The 23029-nt window shown below is 37.0% G+C and overlaps 1 protein-coding gene across 5 annotated transcripts in view; it reads right to left on the minus strand.

Annotated features, from left to right (window-relative positions):
* The window catches only part of norpA (no receptor potential A), a 54336-nt gene that overhangs the window by 18793 nt on the left and 12514 nt on the right, over positions 1–23029 (minus strand). For 4 of the 5 annotated variants that reach the window (XR_011604772.1, XM_065868220.2, XM_036820691.3 and 1 more), the window contains exons 2-4: positions 22527–22570; positions 883–1424; positions 391–450 (exon numbers count right to left, since the gene is read on the minus strand). Coding sequence is in view for 4 of the 5 variants with exons in the window: in XM_065868220.2 (XP_065724292.2) it covers positions 391–450; positions 883–1062 (240 nt within the window). In the remaining variant the exon portion in view is untranslated. Of the gene's footprint in view, positions 1–390; positions 451–882; positions 1425–2610; positions 2713–22526; positions 22571–23029 lie in introns of those variants that run through there. The other variant, XM_036820690.3, reaches the window with a different exon arrangement.

The following is a 23029-nucleotide window of genomic DNA, read 5'->3' on the forward strand; positions in this document are numbered from 1 at the left end:
TTTATTGTCAGTAAATCGACTAATTGAACAGCGTCATAAAATAGATTAAAATATTTGTCTAAGGCCAACAATTTACAAAAAAAATCCAATTTCTGGCAATTTGAAATAAATCTGTGGAAAAAATATAATTTATTTGCAGGATATGGCAGCTATTTTAAATCCCTCGCCTGGTTTTCACAAAGCCTTTTAAATCTATTTCATTGTAAACAATAAATTTACCATTTTGGGGTTTGAAATGCTTTTGTTCCACCAACCATTGAAAAAAAGCTTGATTTATTGCGATTTTAAATATTGATGATAACACGACGGGATATTCAATTTTCTGATAATTATAAAACAAATAGAAACCTCCTTAAATTGAATATGGGATATATATAAGGAATTACTCACCTTTGGGGTTCCTCCCGCACGAATGTCGCTCACTTGACAAAGCTCGATGACATCGCCATCCTGTCGAGAAAATATATTTATAATCAGATTAGAGTGCAAACACGTAATATTTTATACATAAATGTTTTTAGTGTTCTAGTTTTTATAACAAAGTTTTAATTATTAGTAATTATTGCATCTCTTAACTATATTTTTCTGAACTTAGTTTAAAAATGTTTTAAAATCATTATAAATCATTATAAAAAACAAGTATGGAAAATAGTCTTGCAAATATATATATCTTTATTTATAGAGGGTAAGTATTCTAAGTTTATACGCAAACATTTTTATTTTTTACATTAATTTTAAATTTTTACATAATACAGAATGATAGATTGTTCTTAAAAAACGTAAAGTTGTTGCAAAAGGATAGTTAAAATTTGTTTAAAAAATATTTAACAACTATTTAATATCATAGTTTTAATAATAAAATAGGTTTTCTTGATAACTTACCCTCCCTTCGCTTTTCCAGTAAAGGAAAAATCCGTATTCGTCGACCTTGAAGAGGGCATCGCGCTCAAAGTCGTTCTCCTTCGTCTCCTTCTCGTTCTCGAACCAGCGATCGAACACACAGCCCGTGGTCAATTCCGGCGGAACCGGAATGATCCAGTCGAACTCGTACTTCTTGGTCATTATTGCTCACTGGATGACGTTACGTTAGCCACTTCCGTTTCCGTTGCCGCTGCCGTTACTGTTTCCGTTGCCGCTGACGCTTCCGTTTCCGTTGCCGTGCACATGCGATATATATCTAGTCCAGATCTAGATCTGTCTCTCTCTCTAGCTCTCGCCCTTGCTCTCTTGATATCGGAATTAATTTCGGGACATATTGACCCAACGGATGCGTGTGTTTATATACAATTGCATTTATTGTAGATCACATGGTCCGTTTCCGTTTCCGGCTAATTTAACTTGACTCGGCTGCAATGGCTGCCCTTCTGCCACGACTTTCAAACGGCAGGTTCGCTTTTATCCAAAAAACCTTCGACTCAACTCAGCTGCAAATGGAAAAGAGAGATACAACCATTAGACATGACAGGCACAACGGGTTTCGGGTGGACCTGCAATAATAATTGTGCGGTTTGCCACACACAAAATGAAGACATGGACATGCTGCACTGGGAAAAATATTAGTACTCAACTCAAAGCACTATTTTTCGTTCAAATAATGTTAAAGGTGACCCTAAGGTGTACCTCTAGAGTCTATAACCAGAAAAAATGTAACTCAATTTTTAAATAATATATCACTTAAAGATTGTATTTCCATTCTTGAAAAATCTGCTATAATATTTTAAGCCATTTTCAAGTTAGCTTTTTCTAGGTTCTGATGGTTTGGTAAAAGGTGACCCCAATAAAATGTATTCTAGAGCCCATAATTTTAAAAGCTTGCGGCTTGATTCTCTATAAAATAATCTGCCTAAAAATATATTACTGTTTAATAACTTTCCAACCAATTTCTCTAAAGCTTAGTACGGTTTTTCTCACAGTGGATAAACAGGAAATCAGGAGTGTGGCTTGATTGGTCATGTTACAATAGCAAATTCCACAAAATGCATTTGTTTTGCCCCCAATGTCCATCAAGGCTTAGCTTTTAGTATTCTAGTGCATCCTATAATTTCCAATTTCGATTTGTGGTCAAATGTCTACATGGAGTGTGTGCTTTTACATTAATTATACAAAGAATGCCATTCCAGACATCTAAGACTGAAGACAGCAATTAAGCTGCCCTTGAAAATTCAAAGGTTTTCCAGGCAACGGAAGTTAATTGAATTTTGAAAGGGTTTTGAAATCAAATACTCATGAACTGTTAGTTGTTTTTGGGTAAGATTGCATTAAATATATACGTTTTCAGTTTCCAACTAATTAAAGTAAGCATTAAACACTTTTTTATGAGTATATAAATAATTCAATTGCAAACAGAATGTGCATAATCAACACGGATTTTGCCATAAAGTTTTTCTTCAGGGGGAAACAGACAAAAAAACTTCGGAATTGAATTAGCATTCGCATTGAACTAATTTCACACCCACAAATCCGCTTGACAATTTGCAATCTGCACACACTTTATGAGCTCGACACAGTTTCAAAAAACAAAACAAAAAATCCACTTTAAAGTTGAGCCTTTGACATAGCGAAACTTTACCCCAGATGGAGATTTATGCAAATTATTGAACTGGGACTCACAGGAGCAGTTATTTGTGGCACTTGTGATATTTTCACGGATAAGTTACGAACGTTACGGATCCGGCTGATAGCCGACAGACAACTGAACTAACATCGAATCGCTGCAGCCGGAAGCCAAGAAACATCTAAAAACTGAAACTAATGGAATTAGCGAGTGACGACATTGCCAGGGCCATGGCCACAGGTTCTTTTTCTCAGCGATTCGATTTAGTCGCACTTTGGGGACTTCGCGACAGAACCACCTACCCATCCAACCACCCACCTATCCAAGCAACCTACGAAACAACACCCATCCAAAACCACCCACTGAAAAACCATGGCCATGGCCTCGTGCACCTGACTTTGATTCCAATTCGGGGACAAGACTCAAGTGGCTGGCATTTTCGCAGCTTGTTGCTGTACTTTACATTGTTGGCTTTTCAATTTGGCTACACGGAAAAAGCACGTTCTATCTCCTATTGACTAAAATAACTATAAATAACTATTAAGTGGGTTTTTCGCATTTTCCAAAAGCACGTTTTAATGCTTATCTGCAATGCTTAGAAGTTTTGTTCAGGGGTTTCGTCCTGTTTATTTATAATTGCCTTTTAATATGGTTCAAATAAATATGTAGAGCTAGAATTAGATTTGATTTTGTATTAAAAACATCTAAATGTAAGCCTATAATACCATTTTTATTACCAATTTTTAAATCGAATTTTTGGTAACAAAACCAGCTTTCTTATAATTTTTCCGTGTGTATTTCGCACGCCGTCTTGGCTCCTTTTTATTTATTTTATTTTTTATTTATACATAGTCTGTGACAGACGCTCTTCACGGGTGTCGGAGTCCTTTGTGTGACATTTATGCGCCCGCCTTTCCGAACAGCTCGTTTATATATGTATTTATATATATATATAGAAAGCTGACTGATTACTCGGGGCCCCGTGATTTCTTCCGCTTTCCTTTTTTTTTTTTCGACGGCGCTGTCGTGTTACACATGACTTCAAATTCAATGAGCTGCGAAATTTCGCTCATTGTTAAACTTGGAGAGCTCGTTAGCCAGACACACAAACACAAACAACCGCACGGCCAGGACTCTAAATAAAAAATAAAAAGCGTTAAAAGAAAATACTTTCACGCCCGTTTCACGAATGTTTAATGAATTTACGCTCTTTGCGCTTTTGAACTTTCGGGCTGCCGAATTAGCGAAGAAAGGAAGCGCCAAGGACGAAGGATCAACTGGAGAAAAGAGCTCGAGGACAAGCAAGGATGCGACCCTCAAATGCAGTCTGCTTTAAAAATGTTGCGACGAATACGTAACCTTTGAAATCACCATAAATCAGCTGAAAAGTATGCAACAAGTCTGAATAGATTTGTAACATTTTTCATTGCATACTTTTAGACACCTTTAAGAGCGATTCAAAAATTCCTAGAGATTTTTGAACTTTTTTCTACTTAGACTTATCTATTTAAAAAATAAATCAACTAAATTGATATAAATTAACGTCTCCATCTTAACTGCATTATTTATGTTCATCTAAATAAACTTATTTTAATATTTCAATCTTTTTCATCCCTTTAAGTTTTCAATGGAATGCCTCTAATAAATGGGAAATTTAATCGTGCCCATTAAAGCGCCGGGTGCCAGGTTATAGGGCCATATTATAAAGCACCTCCTTCACTGGCTCAAACCACTCGAATCCAACACTTTCCGCGAAATCGAAGCACTTGAATTCATCTTTCACCGGCGACCATTAAATGCAGATACCAAAAGGGAAAACTTGAGCACGGAGAAAGTGGTGGCGGAAAAGGACGAAAAGAAAACAAGTGGAAAGAACAACACGAAGGGAAATCAAATCCTTCTTTTTTCACAGGGTGAGAGACAGAGAGCTCTCTAGTTTTTCCCTTTCCAGAAGTTTGGTGTAGGAGTGTATGACAATGGCCCTTTCGCATTTTTTCCCTTTTCTCCTTTTTTTTTTTGCCAAGTGCCACGCCTCAACACCTGCGCCCCCGGAAGCGAGAGGAAATTCGGCCAACAGTTCGAAGGTTCCCGTTGCCGACTTTCCGGGTTACAGAGTAAAAATAACTTGCATAAACTTTCTCTCAAAGGACACACACGTACGCGGAGAAGTGTGCTACAAATATGCTCATTACGTGCGCGCCAAGTGGCAGCCTCAACCCCAAAGGACAAACCACCCCCCGCCCACTTGCCCACCACCCACTTTCACCCATATAAACCCCACCTCCCCCCCCTCGACACTCGTCCTTTACCAGCGACAATTGCTCAATTTATTATTGCATACTTTGCGGCCATAAAACTTGGCAGGCATCCTTGCCATCCTTTCGCGGCTTCTGTTGCATGTACTTATAGATATCTATGGGGAATATATATACAGGAATGGTATATAAATATAGATTTCGTACTTATATATAGGCGGGGTTACAGGTGTATGGTTGTAATGGGCATTACTATCATCAATTTAGAGGTAGTTTTTTTGTAGACCTTGCATGCCAAGTGCTTAAAGCGGATATTACGGAACTAGTTTCGACAAATTTGGATAACATTATCAGCATTAAGAATGTTGAATAAATAAAAGATACAAGTAGTCTCAAGGAACTTAATTCCAATATGTAAGTAGTAAAGGTTAAAAACAGGTATTAAATAGGTATTACAAATTTCAATGGAATAAGGTGGGCTCAATATGTAAGTGGTAATGGTTAAATAAGGGATTAAGTAGGTATTACAATTTAAAATTTTTAAATTTATTGATAAAGTACCCTTTAACGACCATTAAACTACAAGTGTCTTAACAGTTTGGCATACATAAAATGTATTCATTTTTTATGCAGAAAATGAAAACATTAAAATATTACTTTATTGTTTTCAAAATTATGCGTATTTGCCCAATGAGTTTTTTATGGTTTTTCCTATCTGTTTGTCGTATCTGCAATGTTTTAAATCTATTGTAGTTTTTATGAACATGTTGGATTTTGTTGTAATGCCACATAAAGTTGTAGATACTTTGCCATAGCTGGCTATACCTTGAATTGAAGTTTACTAGTCGTTGTCATTGCTATTGTTGCTCTTATTGTTATGGATGTAACAATTGTTGATACAGCTTTTATTGCTGCGTGCCATTTTTTTTTTCATTGCTCTATCTGAGTATCTGTAAACAATGTTGGAATTGCAGTTATTAAAATTTTCTTTGTCGACGGCAAGGTTGCTGCGATATTCAGACAGGGTTTTTACTGCATTTTATTGAAAAGCTTTTGATGTTGCTGCTGCAGTTTTGATTTTAAGCTGTAAAGTTTGGTCTAATTTGTATTTTCTATTGTTACCCGTTTGAATGGAAATTTAATTTGTATTTCTTTTGGGTCTTAGGATGTTATCAAATATTATTTCCTAGTTTTTGTTCCCATTTATTTTATTTTTCACGTTTTTTGATATATGTTGTGACCTATAAATTGCTATAACTTTGGTCTTAACAGTCCGACTGCTATGATTTTTCTATGATTAACTATTTATGTTTTTGAGAAAAATAAGAATAGTATTTTTGTCGGGTTATGTACATAATTTATTACCCCTTAACTCAATATGTTGCTTTATTTTTACCATTGTTGCTGCTGCCGGGCATTACACTTACCAAATTGAATTTGCCGGCCATACAATATTTGTGAAATTGGCATTTAAATATTTGATGAGACAAGCAAAGGGAAATGCGCAGCGAATCGCAGGTAGTAAAATATTTGAGTGTCTGTTTTTTTGTTTTATTTTATTTTTGGGGTGCTAGCCAAAAGGGAGAAATAAGGCAACCGATTCGAAGAGTGAACACTGATTGCACCAATGAAATATTGAGGAAGGGATGTGGGGTTCAGGGGTCACACAACTTGACCTTGCTGGCGCCGGGCATCCATCAAAATTGATGGCACTGCACACTCGCCTCATGCAGTCAGTCGGTCAATCAATCAAGCGCCCCGCACAATTACATCAATCAAGCGAGAAAGGTAATCCAAAACCGAAAACCAAATGGGTTTCTGTTTTTTTTTTTGTTTTTTCGTCTCTTGACTTTGAGGGCCAAAAGTAATTACGTCTGATAAACAACTCCTCTATTATTATATGCACAAATTGAAATGGCATGTGTGCCACAAGAAAGAGATGGCCAGACTGTGCGTGAAAGAGAGAGGGCTAGTTGGACTGTCAAAATATGTGAAAGGAAGGAATTTACTCGAAACGCATTTTGCAAAAGTGAAATAAAATGACAGGAAATATGCCAAATAGCTTAAGAAATTGCCAGATGAAAGTTCCGTATACAAATATGAGTTATTTCAACCTCTCCCTCCCTGTTTTTTGTGGAAATTGCAAACTTTATGCATACTTTCCTGTTGCCAAATGAACAATTTTCATTTAATTATATTTATTTTGCCAATGCTTTATGCATTCTGCATCATGGAATTCTTGTTAAGTAAAGGATGTATGGGTATGTTTTCTGACTTATTTCCGCTTCGGTGAGGGGTTTTTATGGTATAGTTGCTTTAAAAACTCTTAAATTTTACTGGATTTAAACACCTCTATTTTTATTTACCCAGTAAAAAATATTTCCTATTTTTATTAAATATTTTTTGATTGAACACTAAACATATATTCCTCAAATAACTTAAAAATTAACTTTGAAGTATGGTTTTAATTCATTGTAATCGATTAAAGCCACTTGTCTTCCTCAAACATCATTTACCTCCAGCGCTACACTTAAATACACCCAAATATATAGAAACATATTCACCCAGGTGACCCTGTCGTATACGTGATGTGTGGGAATATGCAAAGTTCTGGGACAAGAAACTCGCTTAGGCACGCACCATCCGGTAAAAAAGACAAAAAAAATGAAGAGGACCCCAGGAACCCAAAGGCGGCAGGCGTTAAAGGAGGCGTGGCAGTTTCAGAGGGGGGGTTTGGCGGTTTCAAAGGGCAAGGGGGCGTGGCACAGGCAAATCAAAACCGAATGATGGGCGGAACGACAGCACGGGCATCCTTCAAACAAACTGTCAGCAACTGTCAGAAGAAGTTAAACGAAACCAAAGAAGAAGAAAAAAAAAGCCTAAATAAAACAAAGGAAAGTGGGTGGTGTGGCTCGCCAGGCCCAAAAAAAAAAAACATTGACAGCAGATCGGGCCAAAAACCTTAACAAAATCAAAAAGAAAAAAAAGTAAGGGAAATGGAGGCTTTGTTCATATGGCTTACAGCTGTTGGCGGACTTTTGCGGCACGTAGCTCCTCTCTTCTGGCGGCGGTTTCATTTTATTTTTAGCCCCACAGGCCGTGAAAAACTTCGAATTCCCCGAATCAAAACAATACATCATCATGGGGCGGACGCAACTCGGAAAACCGAATGCCCTTTCCTTTTTGGTCTTTTGGTGAAATTGTGCATATTAAATATGTGACGGTGCGGGAATAAGAACAACAGCGGGCGAGAAAAACAAAATGAAAATCATCGTGAATGTTGTTCTTCGCTGAAATCAAGGCCAGCTGGAATTCGCTTTAAAAGGGGTTTTTAACAAAAAAAAATGTTTTCCTTACTTCATTTTTGCGGGCTTTCAAACCACTTTAAAAGTTGCCTTAAAGTATGCAACGAAAAAATGAAGACATCCATTAGACTTATCGATTCAAAATATACTGTTGCATACTTTTGGACACCCTTACAAGCTATTTTAATTCCATATAACTTGTTGGCCTCTAAAATTAAATTTTACTTTAAGAGCGATAGAAATTACTCAGAAAAAAAATGTTAGCAAGGGCTAAGAAGGAGTTTAAAACTCTAAAACCAATTTTAATAAAGTAAGTAATTAAAAAACAGAATAAATGGGTATATCCTTTATTAGTCGTTTGGATCCCCAGGGAGAGTATGAAAATATGCAAAGAAGAGGACACAATTTGCGTGTTTTGATTTGACAAAGGTTTGCGGAGACCTTTGCCCTCTTTGTGGGTTGCCAGAATGGGAAAACCGCCCCCGAAAAACCGAATCCGAATCCATAAACCCAGAACCCAGAGCCAAGATTCACTCAGGTTTTCGCAGATTTCTACGCTCGACGCAGAAAATTCTTTCGATGGACGGATTGCCCTTCATGTGGCAAATGGCAAATGGGGCATGGGGCATTTATACTAATTTGCCGATAATTTCGTTGAGCTCGTAAAATGTTCGCTTATGTTTATGGGACACAAAGTGGCCAGAAGGAATGGCAATGCCAATTGGACATGGGAATTGAGCTGCCTGTGACTAAGTGAGCAGGTCTAATAGACATTTTATCGATTGCCATGTACAATTATATTTGATGAGCTTTTAATTGAATTGATTTACTTTCCCTGTGCCGTATAAATAGGAGGCAGCAAGGTCGAAGGAACCGCAGGACATGCTATATGGCCTAGATATCCGGATAGATCGGTCCTTGATAGCGAAAGTCGGTTTAATTCGCGGAACAGGAATAATAATGGAGCCAAGGCAACATAACATAATGCCATTTTAAACGAAATTTACACGTTCATTTATTCACGACTAATTACTTGGATATTTAAATGGACAGGGTCTACATTTTTCCATTTAATTGGAATTATAGTTTCATTATCTTTCGTGCAGTGAATTTTTAATAATATCAAGCAATATGGCATATTTATAAGGTTTATATACATGTGTAACTACTCCGCGACTTTGACCGCGTTTAAGAAACTGTGTTTAATCGAACATGAAAATGGGCTAAAATTTGTGAAATCGTTTAAAGGAAATGTATGAACGGAATATATTAGAGAATTCAACCACAAACTCATAGAGGTATCCCACTTCAAAATCGGAGACCAAAAACTCAAGTTATGGAATCTTGAAGAGCAGTTTTGGGTTCCCATTTGAAAACCATTGGAAATACGGAAAAATCTGACATGAAAATGGGCTAAAATGTTGACCCTCTTTAAAAATAATTATTTGAATGCAGCATATTAGAGAATGAAATCACAAATTCATAGAGGTATCCCACATCAAAATCGGAATTTAATTACTCAAGTTATGGTTTATGGAAGTGCAGTTTTGGGTTCCAATTTGAGAACCTTTGAAATGGAGAAAAATCGAACATGAAATTAGGTGAAATTTTGGACCCCCTTTAAGAAGAAATTTTTAAATGCAGATTACTAGAATATTTAACCACAAACTCATAGAGGTATCCCACTTCAAAATCGGAGTCCAATAACTCAAGTTATGGAATCTTGAAATGCTGTTTTTGGTCACCCTTCTGAAAACCATTGGAAATACGGAAAAATCTGACATGAAAATATGCTAAAATTTGGACCCTCTTTAAAAATAATTTTTTGAATGCAGCATATTAGAGAATGAAATCACAAATTCATAGAGGTATCCCACGTCAAAATTGGAATTTAATTACTCAAGTTATGGTTTATGGAAGTGCAGTTTTGGGTTCCAATTCTGAGAACCTTGGAAATAGAGAAAAATCGAACATGAAAATGGGTGAAATTTTGGACCCCCTTTGAAAATAAATATTTAAATGTAGATTATTAGACAATTCAATTGGAAACTCATAGAGGTATCCCACTTCAAAATCGGAGTCCAATAACTCATGTTATGGAATCTTGAAGTGCAGTTTTGGGTCACCCTTTTGAAAACCATTGGAAACACGGAAAAATCTGACATGAAAATGGGCTTAAATTTGGATTCTCTTTAAAAATAATTATTTGAATGCAGCATATTAGAGAATTAAATTACAAATTCATAGAGGTATCCCACTTCAAAATCGGAGGCCAATAACTTAAGTTATGGAATCTTGAAGTGCAGTTTTGGGTCACCATTCTGAAAACCATTGGAAATACGGAAAAATCTCACATGAAAATGGGCTAAAATTTGGACTTTCTTTCAAAATAATTATTTGAATGCAGCATATTAGAGAATTAAATCACAAATTCATAGAGGTATCCCACTTCGAAATCGGAGTCCAATATCTCAAGTTATGGAATCTTGAAGTGCAGTTTTGGGTGACCTTTCGGAAATGCATTGGAAATAGAGAAAAATCTAACATGAAAATGGGTTAAATTTTCGACCCCCTTAAAAAATATATATTTAAACGTAGAATATTAGGAAATTAAACCACAAACTCATAGAGGTATCCCAATTCAAAATCGGAGTCCAATAACATAAGATATAGAATCTGAAAGTCATTGGAAATATGGTAAAATCAAACATGAAAAAGGAATATGTTAAATTGAATGAATATATTAAAATGAAAGTGAGATGTACTTTTTTTAAACTATCCCATATTCCGTATCCCGAAATACAGCTCAATTTGTCAGCAGTTAAAGCCGAAATAGTGAATAAAATGGAAGTATTAGTATCAGAATGGAACAATTGTGCGATCAAGTTACAAATTCGAGCAGCCAAATGGCTGGGCAATTGTCAGCGACAGAGGCGGAAAACTTTTGCGATGCTTTATCATTTTCCCGTAGCACTGTCTCGTATATCTCTGTTTTTAGCAGGAAGAGTTCATCTGATTTTGGGCTCCTGGCTGAGTTTTCCTGTCTGAATTTTCCATCCACCGAAAATCGCACGGCTGATGGAAATGCCAACAGCAGCCGAGAAGTTTTCCATCAGAGAAAGTTTCCATCCCATCGCAAAGTTGTAATTCCGTGCACGCCGCCTTTGGTTTTCCAAAAAAAAAGGAGAAAAAAAAGGAAACAAAAAAAAACTTTTCTCTAGCTGCCTGTGATGACTGCATTGGAAAAACAAGTTTGTTTTCATTTTTCCCGTTTCGCATTTTCTCTCTTTGTTTTCGTTACAGTTTGTTCTTTATGTTTGATGGCCTTTGGGTGCTGCTGTCTCTTTCTGCAGCCCTCTATCTGTCTCTTTCGTCATCGGCTTTTTTGTCACATTCCCCGCAATTTTTTCCCGTATTTTCCACCCATTTTTTCACCCTTTTGTCCTGACTGCAAGCTTTATTTGTAAGCTGCGAGCATAATTTCATTTTAATACTTTTTAAGCGCATTAATTACACATACACAAAAAAAAGAAGAAGAAAATGCGCGAAAGAGAGGGCAAGAGTGGGTGCGAAAAAGACAGATGCATTGACATTGCCCAACCCCCTTAACCCTTGCCATCCCTGTCTCTCAATTTAAGTGGATAATATGCGAGGTAATAACATCAAATGAATTGTGAGAACGCTCTCGGGAATTTTCCCTCTTTTTCCAACCATCTCGTTTCTTTTTTCTTTTTTTATAAGAATGCAAATAGTATATATGTATATTTCTGTTTATTCAATTTGTAAGCTTTATTGTCAACGTCGTTAGTACTCGTCGCTCATTCATCTCCCGATTCCCAGCCAAAAGGGACTTTTATTTAATACTTTTGCTGCACATTACGTATACGTATATGTACATACGCCCCTTATAAACTGGATAATGTCGTGATGGGAGGGGATTTGCCTCAACCTTGGGAACAAAAATTGGTTGGGAAAAAATATCCATTGTGTTGGATAAACAAAAAATATATTATTAATACGAGCTGCTGCTCGTTTTGCCAGACTCGAATGAAAAATAATTATTTTTTTAAATTTTCTAATGAGAAACACATCTTTAAATGTTTTTTTATTATAATAATAAAATATATTTCAAGTCCAAAAACATCTCAAAATATAAACTCCGACTAGTAAACTCAATTATTCGATTAAAAACAAATTTAGCATATCCTGTATTTTGCCGAGTGCTATTTATTGCAGAGTCTTAAGTGCATTGCTAAATTACTTTTCCGCCAGCGTTGCAATGTAACCAATTTTTGGAAATCCAACAAAGTGTACAAAAAGTAAAACACTTGCCATTAATCCAAGCAACTAATTCGCTTTTAACGGCAACCTTATCTAAATGGGTTGAAAATCCCTGGAAAAAACAGCAGCTGCTGTTGGCAAAATCGAAACGTGTCAATGCCATAAATTTGGGCCAATCCAAGTGCAGCGTATTTACGACCAGCTACTCCAATTGCACTAATTAACTGAGTGGAAATGTGGGCGGGGATGGGCGGCAGGTGGTGGGTGGTGGGTGGTATGTTGTGGGTGGTGTGTGGTGGGTGTTGCAGGGACGAATGCACATCCTCCCTTGGAAGCGGCGGACAGGCAACCTTCACCTGAATGGACAAACAGTGACGCCATTGCGACATCCGACACCAGAACCATTTTGCAATCGAGAGTCTGTTCGCAGACCAACACTGAAAGAAAAAATAAGCACTACAAAAAACACACAAAAAAAATTTGTAATTCAAAAAACAATGATTAAATTAAGCCTGCCATATATTTTAGAAAAACTTAACTAAAAATAACTCACTGAAAGAAATATACCCCCAAAAAATCAAAGAAAACTCACTATAGATAGTCAAGACTTGAATTCCCAAAAAAATGACTTTGAAGTTGAGTCTATGGTAGTCATTTAAGGAAAAGTACCTATAAAAGTTAGGACGTTATATTTCTTAACAATAAATAGTTTCAAAATTTTGGGTTATTATGTACCCACCGTCCTGGTGCGCTTCGTCACTACATGGACCGCCGTCCACAGTGATTTTGGTAAAGCGAGTACGAAATCAAAGTCGAATAAAATTGTATTTAAGATCGTTTATAAAATGAATCATTTTTATAAACAATACATTTTAATTATATAGTAGTTAACAAATACATCTCAACTAAATAGTTATTGCTAAATCTTTACAAAACACAATAGATTGTAAGGGTATTCCTTTTCTCCCAGTGCATCTGCCAGTGCCACCCACACCCCCCTTTGATTAGCCGTGTGTTGTTGAGTGCATCCAAGTTGCGAAGAGGTGGCTGTATTGCATTACGTATACGTAATCAGCTTAGTTGCTGTCGCTTAATCAAATAATCATTGCCAGCTCCTTGCTCCCAGTTTCGACCTTCGACCAGGGAAAACCGAACCGATTCCAACCGAATCGAATGGAATCGAATAGAAACGAAACGAATTGGAACGAATTGTAACTCCCCTGCCCTGGTAATTACAAATAGTCCAAGGATCGGCCAGTCGTCAGTCCGGTGACAATTGAGCGATTAGTGTGTTTGGGGAGCTGGGGAACCAGAACCCATTACACAGGTGTTCTAAATAGGTCATGTGCGTATTACGGATTGGATTGAGTCACCTCTTATTAGTGGCCATGTCACCCCGTTTAAATGGTTGTTCTGGTTACTTAAAAAAAAAAAGAACCCCAGCAGGCGGCTCCATTATAAATCATCACTTCCCCGACTCCAAAATCATAATTCGTCAAGGCATCAAACAGTTTAGACCTAATCTCTAAATTTGACTCCAGATAAAATTGGTTTTGTAAATATGGAAAACGATGGCTGGACTTCAGATAAGCACCTTTTCGATGTTATGGTTAGGACTCGCAAATTTTTAAAGAAGTTGGACGCCAAATTTAACAAGGAATCGGAAACTATAGCAAAGTCAAAGAGTGAGGATGATTCGGCTCAAGGGAAAACCCCAGAAGAGGTCCAAATGGATGCGCAATTTTATCAATACAATCTAAGGATGGTACAGAAACGCCTACTGGAGGAGACCCAAAGATATGCCGCCCTGCAGGATGAGGTCCTAGAGACTCGGGATCGTATGATTGCCGATAAGAAACGCATCGAGAAGATAAAGGAGAAGTTGAGATTCATCTGTAGCATGACCAAAGAGGCCAACGAGTGGATGGACAGCTTGGCGGCCAGCGAAACTTGCAAACCAGCATCTAATCTGGGTGTTTTTCGAAAGGTGTGACTGAGGTCTAATATTTGAACTATAAATAACAAAATATATGTGATTTCGATAAGGCCTAGTTTCTTGTTGATCCTTTATTGGAAAATCTAGATTTTCTGCCCTTGCTACTTCTAAAATTAAAGTTTTGATATCATACTTATGGTAAACATTGTCATAATAATATTCAGAAACTTCAAACAACTTTGTAAGCAAATTGTAAGTAGATAGTATGAATAAGAATATGATATATGGGTACGATTTATTTAAGCTTAAGGTTCCCACTTATAAGGAAAGAATATATGTTCCCAAGTTAAAGTTAAACCTAGGATGATTAATATCTTTTTTTTTAAGAGAAAATCCCAGGAATTGAGTGCCTCTACCTTTGGTTGTTGACATTATCTACATAATCATAATAATAGATCATAAAACAACTTTGTTACCAAGTTGCAAGTGAATATTATCCATAGACATATGATATTTTTGAAAGATTTATTCAAGCATTAGCTTCCCAAAGTCAAGATAATTTCCCCTTTAAAGCTAAACATTGGATGACTTAAGCCTTGTTTCTAATGGAAAATACCAGGAATTAAATGCCCCCTGCCTTGATTATTGCAACTTTGACATTCTGCCTGCGATTTCTGCTACTGACTCTGTTTTACTCTCCCCAGGTCAATTTTTTGCAACTACTGCTGTTTTTTCACCAGAAATTTGCTGCCGTTTGTCGACCGCATTGTTCTTCTGGGAATTCGATTGCAGTCACTTTGGCCAACTTGTTTGTTTGAATGCCTATTTATAGTCTGTCATTTGAATGGCATTCCAGGCGGGCGGTTTGCCCACGCATCATTTAAAAGATATGGGGGAAATTGGACGATGATGATGGGTATGAAAATGGGTATGGGGATGGGGTGTACTCTCTATACAGACGAATATGGTATATCGTAAACACATTTCCCGTTACACGTGCGGACATTTTGTTTAGTTAGTCAATTTCAATAGCTGCGTGTATATATAGTGTAGTATGTAGATGTGCGTCCATCGTAATTACATAATGATTTATTTTCGCATACAAATCGCTTGATTTGTTTTTTTCCTGAATGCTGGAATCAAAATCAGAATGTGTTTTCAGTTATTTACACTGATTGCGAGGCCATCACATCATAGGATCATCATCATCATCATCATCATCCCTTGCATACAGGAAAAAACAAGATGCTAAAAGTTAAGATCATTGATTATTGGATAAAAGAAAAGCCTTAGATCGCATCTGGAAATCGCTTTTCTCTCATTATTATTTTAGAGAACCAGTGTACCAGTACACTTTAGCGGAATCGAAATTAATTTGATTTATTTATTAGCTGTCTGTTATTTGTTTATAAACAATAAAAGACCGAAGAATGCGCATTTGAGGTTTATGAACATTTTCGTAGCGCCCAAAGCGAAGCGAAAGCAACACCACCAACAATTATTTTTATGGCAAATATTTATCTAACAGCATTTTGGGGGCGATGGGTGGTTTCTCGGTTTTTCGGTTTTGTACGATTTGTTTGGGGCTTTTTCGGTGGGGGCTGTCAAAGGCAAACAAAAGCATCGAAGGTTGTTAATGCTGAAATATTAATGTGCGTTAATTACCCGCAGACGGCGAAAAAAAAAATTGGAAAAGTTTTCGGAGGGGTCAAGGGGCAATCTGCATTTCCTCCTTTATCGCTGATTTGGTGTGCTTTTAAAATATCAACACTTTTATCTACAGTGCAATCAATTCAATATATTGAAATGGTATTGAGTAAGTAAACTTATCCTGGTTGAGATATATTTTATTATCTTGTTATTAGAACGGAAATTCATTCAACGGAATGGTTTGGAAATTAGGGATGGGATTTCTCACATCTGGGGTTTATATTTACCCACAAGTCAAAGGTAATAATTTAAAGACTTAGGAATTCTATTGTATGGAATTTTAGACATCTGTTTGGAGTTATTAAGAATGTCATTGATTTCTTATAATTATACACTAGGCTGAAGGGTAAAGTTCAAACCTTCTATGAGGTATAAGTCATGTGTTCATGGTTCCCTATAAATATTTTGCTGTTTTGATAAACTTTCTGCCAGACCTGCATTTCAACGGTTTTGCTAATAAAAAATGTAAGACCCCCATGCGCATATGGTCACTAGCGAATGTTTAAAAATTAATCGCATTTGGCTATAATGTAATCAAAGTCCTAAAGCCGAAAACTGAAATAGAAAATCTCGGCCAGCGCAAAGAAGGCAATTAAGCTAATAGAAATTTAAATTTAATTTGCCAGTTTATAGACGATGTAGTGTGTATAAAAGCCATAGAGATGGAGATGTATTTGGCTCGCACCGCCTTTGAGTTCATTTGTTCTGGTCCGAAGATTACGCATTTTGTTTATTATTTTGATGAAGTGATGTTGCTGCCATTGTTTCGCGCTTGTTATTGTTCATTTATTTTTGCCCATTTGCCATTGCCAAGGCGACTATCGAAAAGGTTAAACGCATCGAGTTACATACACGTGCGGGGGCGAAAATATTGAAGATAAAACTTAATAAATTTAATTTAATGTTGTAGAAAGTATACAAAGACTAAAGAAGTGGGTATTGCTAGAACTTTCCAGCTTTAAAATATATTTTTTATAAAACCACTGATCATTTTTGCCTTTAATGAAGTCCATTTTTTAGATAAATAAGAAAACCATCACCAAAAGGAAATCCAGTTAAAGTTGACATTTTTCTTTATTCATTTTTGTTTTGTTATTTCGCAAAAAGCGGACGAAGGTAAGGTCAAAGAGAAAAGCGTGGAAATAAGTAAATATAATCAAATTTGGAGTTAATGAGCGACCCGGAAATCATTTTCAGCACCATCAACAGGGAAAAACCAAAACAGAACCATAACTGTAGCATAAATTTAGGAGAAAATTCAAAGGGAATTCCAGGCGACTTTTTATTTTGGTTTCTCGTCATCTGTTTTTCGCTTCCAGCAGGACAACGAACTTTCCGTGGAAATAGTCGGAAAAACCCAAGGAGGAGAGCGGTGAAAATTAAGTGGAGCGGGCGGGATGGGAGACCAATGGCAAACAGAGAAAGCAGAGAAAGCATCCAAATATTTTGGCTTGGTCAATATTGAGTTGAAAATGAATGCCAAGCGCCTCTACCTCCCCTAAATAGTCAGCACAATGGTGTTAGCTTTGTTCATTGGCAAAAAAAATACATAAATATATATATATAAAATAAAAAAGAAAGCTGAGAGGAGCGGAAAAGTTTCCACAGAGCGTACAACAAAGCCATCATCAATTTGAAATGCTCAAATGACGGAGAACTTACTTCAGCCAACACACTGGTGTGTACAAATATATACCTATAGAATGGACACCCCGGTTCAATGACCCTTTTCGCAATATTAAATGACAAGTAATTGAGCTGCTGAGCCCCCGAAATGAAAATCAATTTCATTAGGCCGAATTTAAAAATTTAAAGTGTGGCCAAATTTGTAAGTACATGTGTACCTATATATTAATATGAGAGGAAAATCACGAGTTCAATACTCCTATTTGCAGTATTAAATAACAAGTAATTGAACTGCTAAAATCAAAATATTAAATGCCGTTTGCCAATAAATTGTCAATATAGTTTCACAGAATTTATTCATTTAAAGTGTGACCAGACCAATCAATTTAAACATTTTCAATCAGCTCAAGGTGTAAATTGCTTAATGCTTAAATAAATCCAATGGAATCCTGGTGCAAAAACCTAATTACACCTGCTAGCCCCCATCACAAAGGACCAACTACTTTAACCGATCCGATAATTTGCTTTTCAAAGCGCCTATTCATGGGGTTATGAAAAAAGGCAACCCAAGGAAGTGGGGGGGAAACCAATGACAAATAATTAATTGCGCACACTTTGACGGGACGGGAGGTCCTTTTCTGTCTGCCTGTCAGTCAGTCAGTCTCCGTCCTCGTCCTGTGCGGAATCCTGTATCCATTTATAAACAGCACACAAATATGTCTGATGTGCGAGAGGCTTAGTGGAGATGGGAATGGAGATGGGTATCGAGCTTCTTCTTCGGCCCCGGCACCAATTAACTTGGGCGTATTGTGTAAATAATGTGTTGGACATGGTAACACATTCATGTGCCGGCCATAGACACGTCGTTGGCATCGTCATCTCCGGATCCTGAAGACCCCCAGGATCCAAGGGACTACCCAAGCCCCCCACCCCCGAAAACCCCGGGCAGCTATACGATTTTGATTGCACTTGGCGCTCTAATTGAAGACCCAGACAGGAGCAAAGATGGCCCACCTCCGAAATGGGGCCGTTGACATTGATCCATTCCGATTAGACGTTGAATTCTGATGCCTTCGATGCTCGTTGGTAATTGCCATCAAATCGAGGAATAAAAAGCCAAAAAAGAAAAGGCTACAATGTGCCAGCACTGAGGGAAAATAGTTTGAAAATATTTACAAAATATATCATTGGAACTTTAAAGGGAATTATAGAACATGTTCCATATATAGAATAAGTATTTCAAAAATATTTTATACATTTAATAATACAAATTAACAATTTAAATGAATTTAATATTGAATTTAAAACCCTATTGTATGAATTTCCACTTATTTATTTAAATAAATTGGAAGAATAGAAACAAAGGAAAATGGTTAATGGATTGAATTAAGCCTGAAATAAACCATTTGTTTTTAATTCTCGGAAATTGGTTCTATTTTATAGAATATTTGTGTTAAATTATCGAAAATATATTTATCCCAAGTTCTAAGAATTTTTCAGCTTTGGCTCCTTGGGCGGAATCAAGTTCTGAGAAATGGATTTCCAGGAAACCTTAGTGGCTTTAATTATTTTATTTTTTTTCGAGTGTAAGGCGAAGCCAAGTGGTGGACTGACTTGTGTGCCATGCATGTGACGGCAGCCCAGCAGGATATTTTGTAAATCATTAGTCAACAAAACGGTGGTGATGGTGTGTATGTTTGTGTGTGACTTTCCTGGCAAGTGTATGAATGTGTGTGTGTGAGTGACGCCATTATTCTCCTCTTGCCCTCATTTTACACCCCCCCGTCGTAGGGCCCCGATCTCGTGGGTTTATATGCCACATTCCTAGTCTGATGAGATGCGCCGCCTGCGCAAGATTGCCCCGAGTTTCACTGTTTTGAGTGCAGTCTGCCACCGATGTCATCAGCATTACGAGTGGGCGGTCCTAGGGTGGTCCTGGGGTGGTCCTTGGGCGTTGCTGAAGGTGCCAAATGCCACACAAGTCCAGCCAACTGAATCACCAATCATTCGCCACCCACATTAGGCCCTTAAAGTGACTCGTTTCGAAAGGCCATATCAAAGATTTTGTGAATTATTAACCAATTATCTTATAAGGACACCCTAAGCACAGGTCTTAATATTATAGATGTAACTTAAAATAAAAAAATAAATATTTTACCTTTATAAATTTGTCACCAACTTTTGACCCCTGAAGTGACTCATTTCTTAAGTAGAAAACAAACACGTACTGAATAAATACCCAATCCTCTTAATATTAAGTAATAAATTAAAAATACTATAAAAATACTGTACAGTAAAATACTAAATAATACCAACATTAAATACTAAGTTTAACTCAAGTTTTATAAAATAAGTTTGAAAAATTCGTTAAATCTTATAAATAAAGAACGACTTCCAGAATCTTCAGTGTATTTATTAAAAATCGTTTATGTTTGGCTAATAATTGGCTACGAAACCTATTTCTGAATCCTCGGTCAAGTGGAAAAGTAGTTTATACGTTGGAAAGTTCGAGCAATATCTCAGTGCACAAATTGCGTGGCGAGAATTCAGTCAGGGGGAAAGTCCTGCTGAAGGCATGAAAATGGTGAAAAGTTTCGGATGGAGGTGAAAGTTAGATGTGTGTGGGGGGGGGGGGGGGGGGGTCAAAGTGGGCGTAGGTCAAGGGAAAGGGGGTTCTTTTTTTGGGCTGGTGGCGCGGCTAATGACGCCAACATTAGGCGGACGTTTAATGTATGTGCACGTAGTCAGGACCATTCCACACACTGTCTCGTTTTCCCTCTATCTCCCCGGTGCTACCATCACTTTCTCCTGCTTTCTCTGTCTCTCTCTCTGTGTGTGTGTCTTCCTCTCCTGCTCTTCTCACACACTTACGTACGCATGAAAGTCAAGGCAGACAACGTCAGATGCTCGAGCATTGCATTACATAAGCGACGCAAAACTGTATGCTACACTTTTTGATGGCCACCCATCCATCTGTCTGTGTGTGTATGCGCGCGTGTGTGGGTGTGTGTGTGTTATTTCTGGCCATGGAAAACACTGAGGAAAACGGGGAGGGGGAAAAGGACAGCGGTTGAGGGTCGACAAGGATACGCACGGCACGCCACTCAAAAGCCATAAGCCCGGCAAATTAACATGCCCAAATTATGACAAAAGGAAATCGAGGCTAAAACAAAGGCTCCAAAAACTAAGGCTGCAAAAATGTGGGGGGGGGGGTATTTTTCCAGGGGGCGGACCACTTCGCCCGTAGACCGGAAAAGGCAAAAGTGAGATTAGAAAACTTTCGCGTTAATAACATTTTCCAAATACTCTGCAAAAGTTTTTCCATCTTAATAGAGATGGTCAACTATCGTTTTCTAAATAATAGTTACCTATAAATCATTGAAACGAGCAAAGTAATTAAGTTTATTAAGGCCTTTAGAAGTAACTCTATAAAAAATATAACTAAGTGAACAGATATGAACCTCTTGATCTGATCAAGAATATATGCTGAAAAAAAATAATGCTTTAAAAAATGTTTTAAAATATAATCTTAGATCTACGCAACTACAATTCAAATTCTCTTAATTAAGAACCCTTAGGAACCTAATAAGCATTAAGAAATTACCAAAACTCATAGACCACCTTAATGAATTATTATTTGCTCTATTGGCACTTTGGCGTGTCATTAAACCAGTTTAATCCCCTTTTATGGGGCTGATTTTTGAGGTTGAGCTCCCTTCAAGTGCAGATTACTCATACGCCCCGTGAGCCGTGGCGAAAACTGAAAATGAAAGCGAAACTGACTCACCAAAGCACCCGCACACGACACATAACTGTCATAATCAGGGATGCGGACACGGTGGCCAACAAAACATCAACTGGAACATAATGGCCAAGTTTTGGCAGAATCGGGGGATAAACCCCCTTTAAAAAAAAAGGTACATGGAACCGCAGTCGCCATAGTCATAGTTTAATATCCATTTAACATGCTCGTGTTGCTGCTTCTGCTTTTCACTGAACGAAAAATTGTCTAGAGCCAGAAATTCATTCACGAATTAAGGGTTAAACATCTGCTTTTCGCAAATGTAAATATTACCGCATGCTGTTTATTTGCTTGTTTATTTCAATAAGCAGCGGACCATGTTTGTTTACCAAATTCACCATAATCGATGGTAAATTCTACAGTTTACATTTCCCTGTGCTCAGATATTTATGCACTTTGATTTTGCCATTTCTGTGACACACACGGAATGAGACTTAATAATCCAATTTATAAAAATAGAATAATTTTAAAAATTGTAAAATACCTAAACCTGATTAGATCTATTTTTCTGATTTTTCTCAGTGCTCTTGGTAAGTCGGGGAAAATTCCCAAAGTGATTATATTAATACAACATGAGCCACAAGTGTGTTGCATACATTGAGGCGTGCCGACTTGAATCCATGACAAAAACTTTTGGCCCATTGTATGTGTATCTGTGTCTGTGTCTGTGTGGGTGTGGTGTATCTGTGTGTGGCCCTGTGCGTGTGTGCCATTCATGGCATATGAAATATACATAAACCAACGGAGCCAACGAACCAACTCTAATAATAATAAAATAATATAAACCAAAACAAACTTTTCACCATGCTCAAAAGTTGTCGGGTGTGTTTCGACCAAGAAAAGATACGGCCAAGAAGCTAAAAAGAGTCGTACAATATAACTTAAGCTTCAAAACTTCGATTGCCTTTGCCAACCACAATCACTTCTGGGATAATATTTCGGGTTTTTTTGGTGAAAACTAAAGGGAAAATAAAATGGCAAATGGATACAATTAGGCAATTTAAGTTTTAGTTTTTTAAAATCCCTAAAATAATATATAATAAAGTATTTTACTTACAGCAACATTTAGTTGGAAGCGGAGGGCGTAGTTTAAGGAATTAACTGCAAAGAGAAAATTACAAAATATATATAGTATTTACAATTTAAAATCCGAATAGTTTGCAGAATGCTTGTAACATAATATCCACATATTTCAAGTCCCTCGGCTGCTGCAGTTTTGGCCTTAATTTTCCAAATCAAACAAAATAAAGGAAAAGAAAGGAAAAGACGAGCACCCACACAAGCATAAGTGAAATGCTTTCTTGTGTTTGTGTATGTGTGTGTGTGAGTGAAGGTCATCCATGTGCATCTCCAAATGATGCCAGCACCCACACCAAGATAATAATAAAAAAAAAATAACCACACACGTGCACAGCGGTGCCTAATGAACTAAATTTCCATTTTTCATTGCACTGCAAAATAAATTATAAAGTAAAATAATAAAAAATTACATTTAATTAAAGAAAAAAAAAATTTGAGTTGACCACTAAGTTTACAGGACTCTTAAATTTTGGGAACTAT

This window comes from Drosophila suzukii, chromosome X (genome assembly GCF_043229965.1).
Source record: "Drosophila suzukii chromosome X, CBGP_Dsuzu_IsoJpt1.0, whole genome shotgun sequence".
NCBI lineage: Eukaryota > Metazoa > Arthropoda > Insecta > Diptera > Drosophilidae > Drosophila > Drosophila suzukii.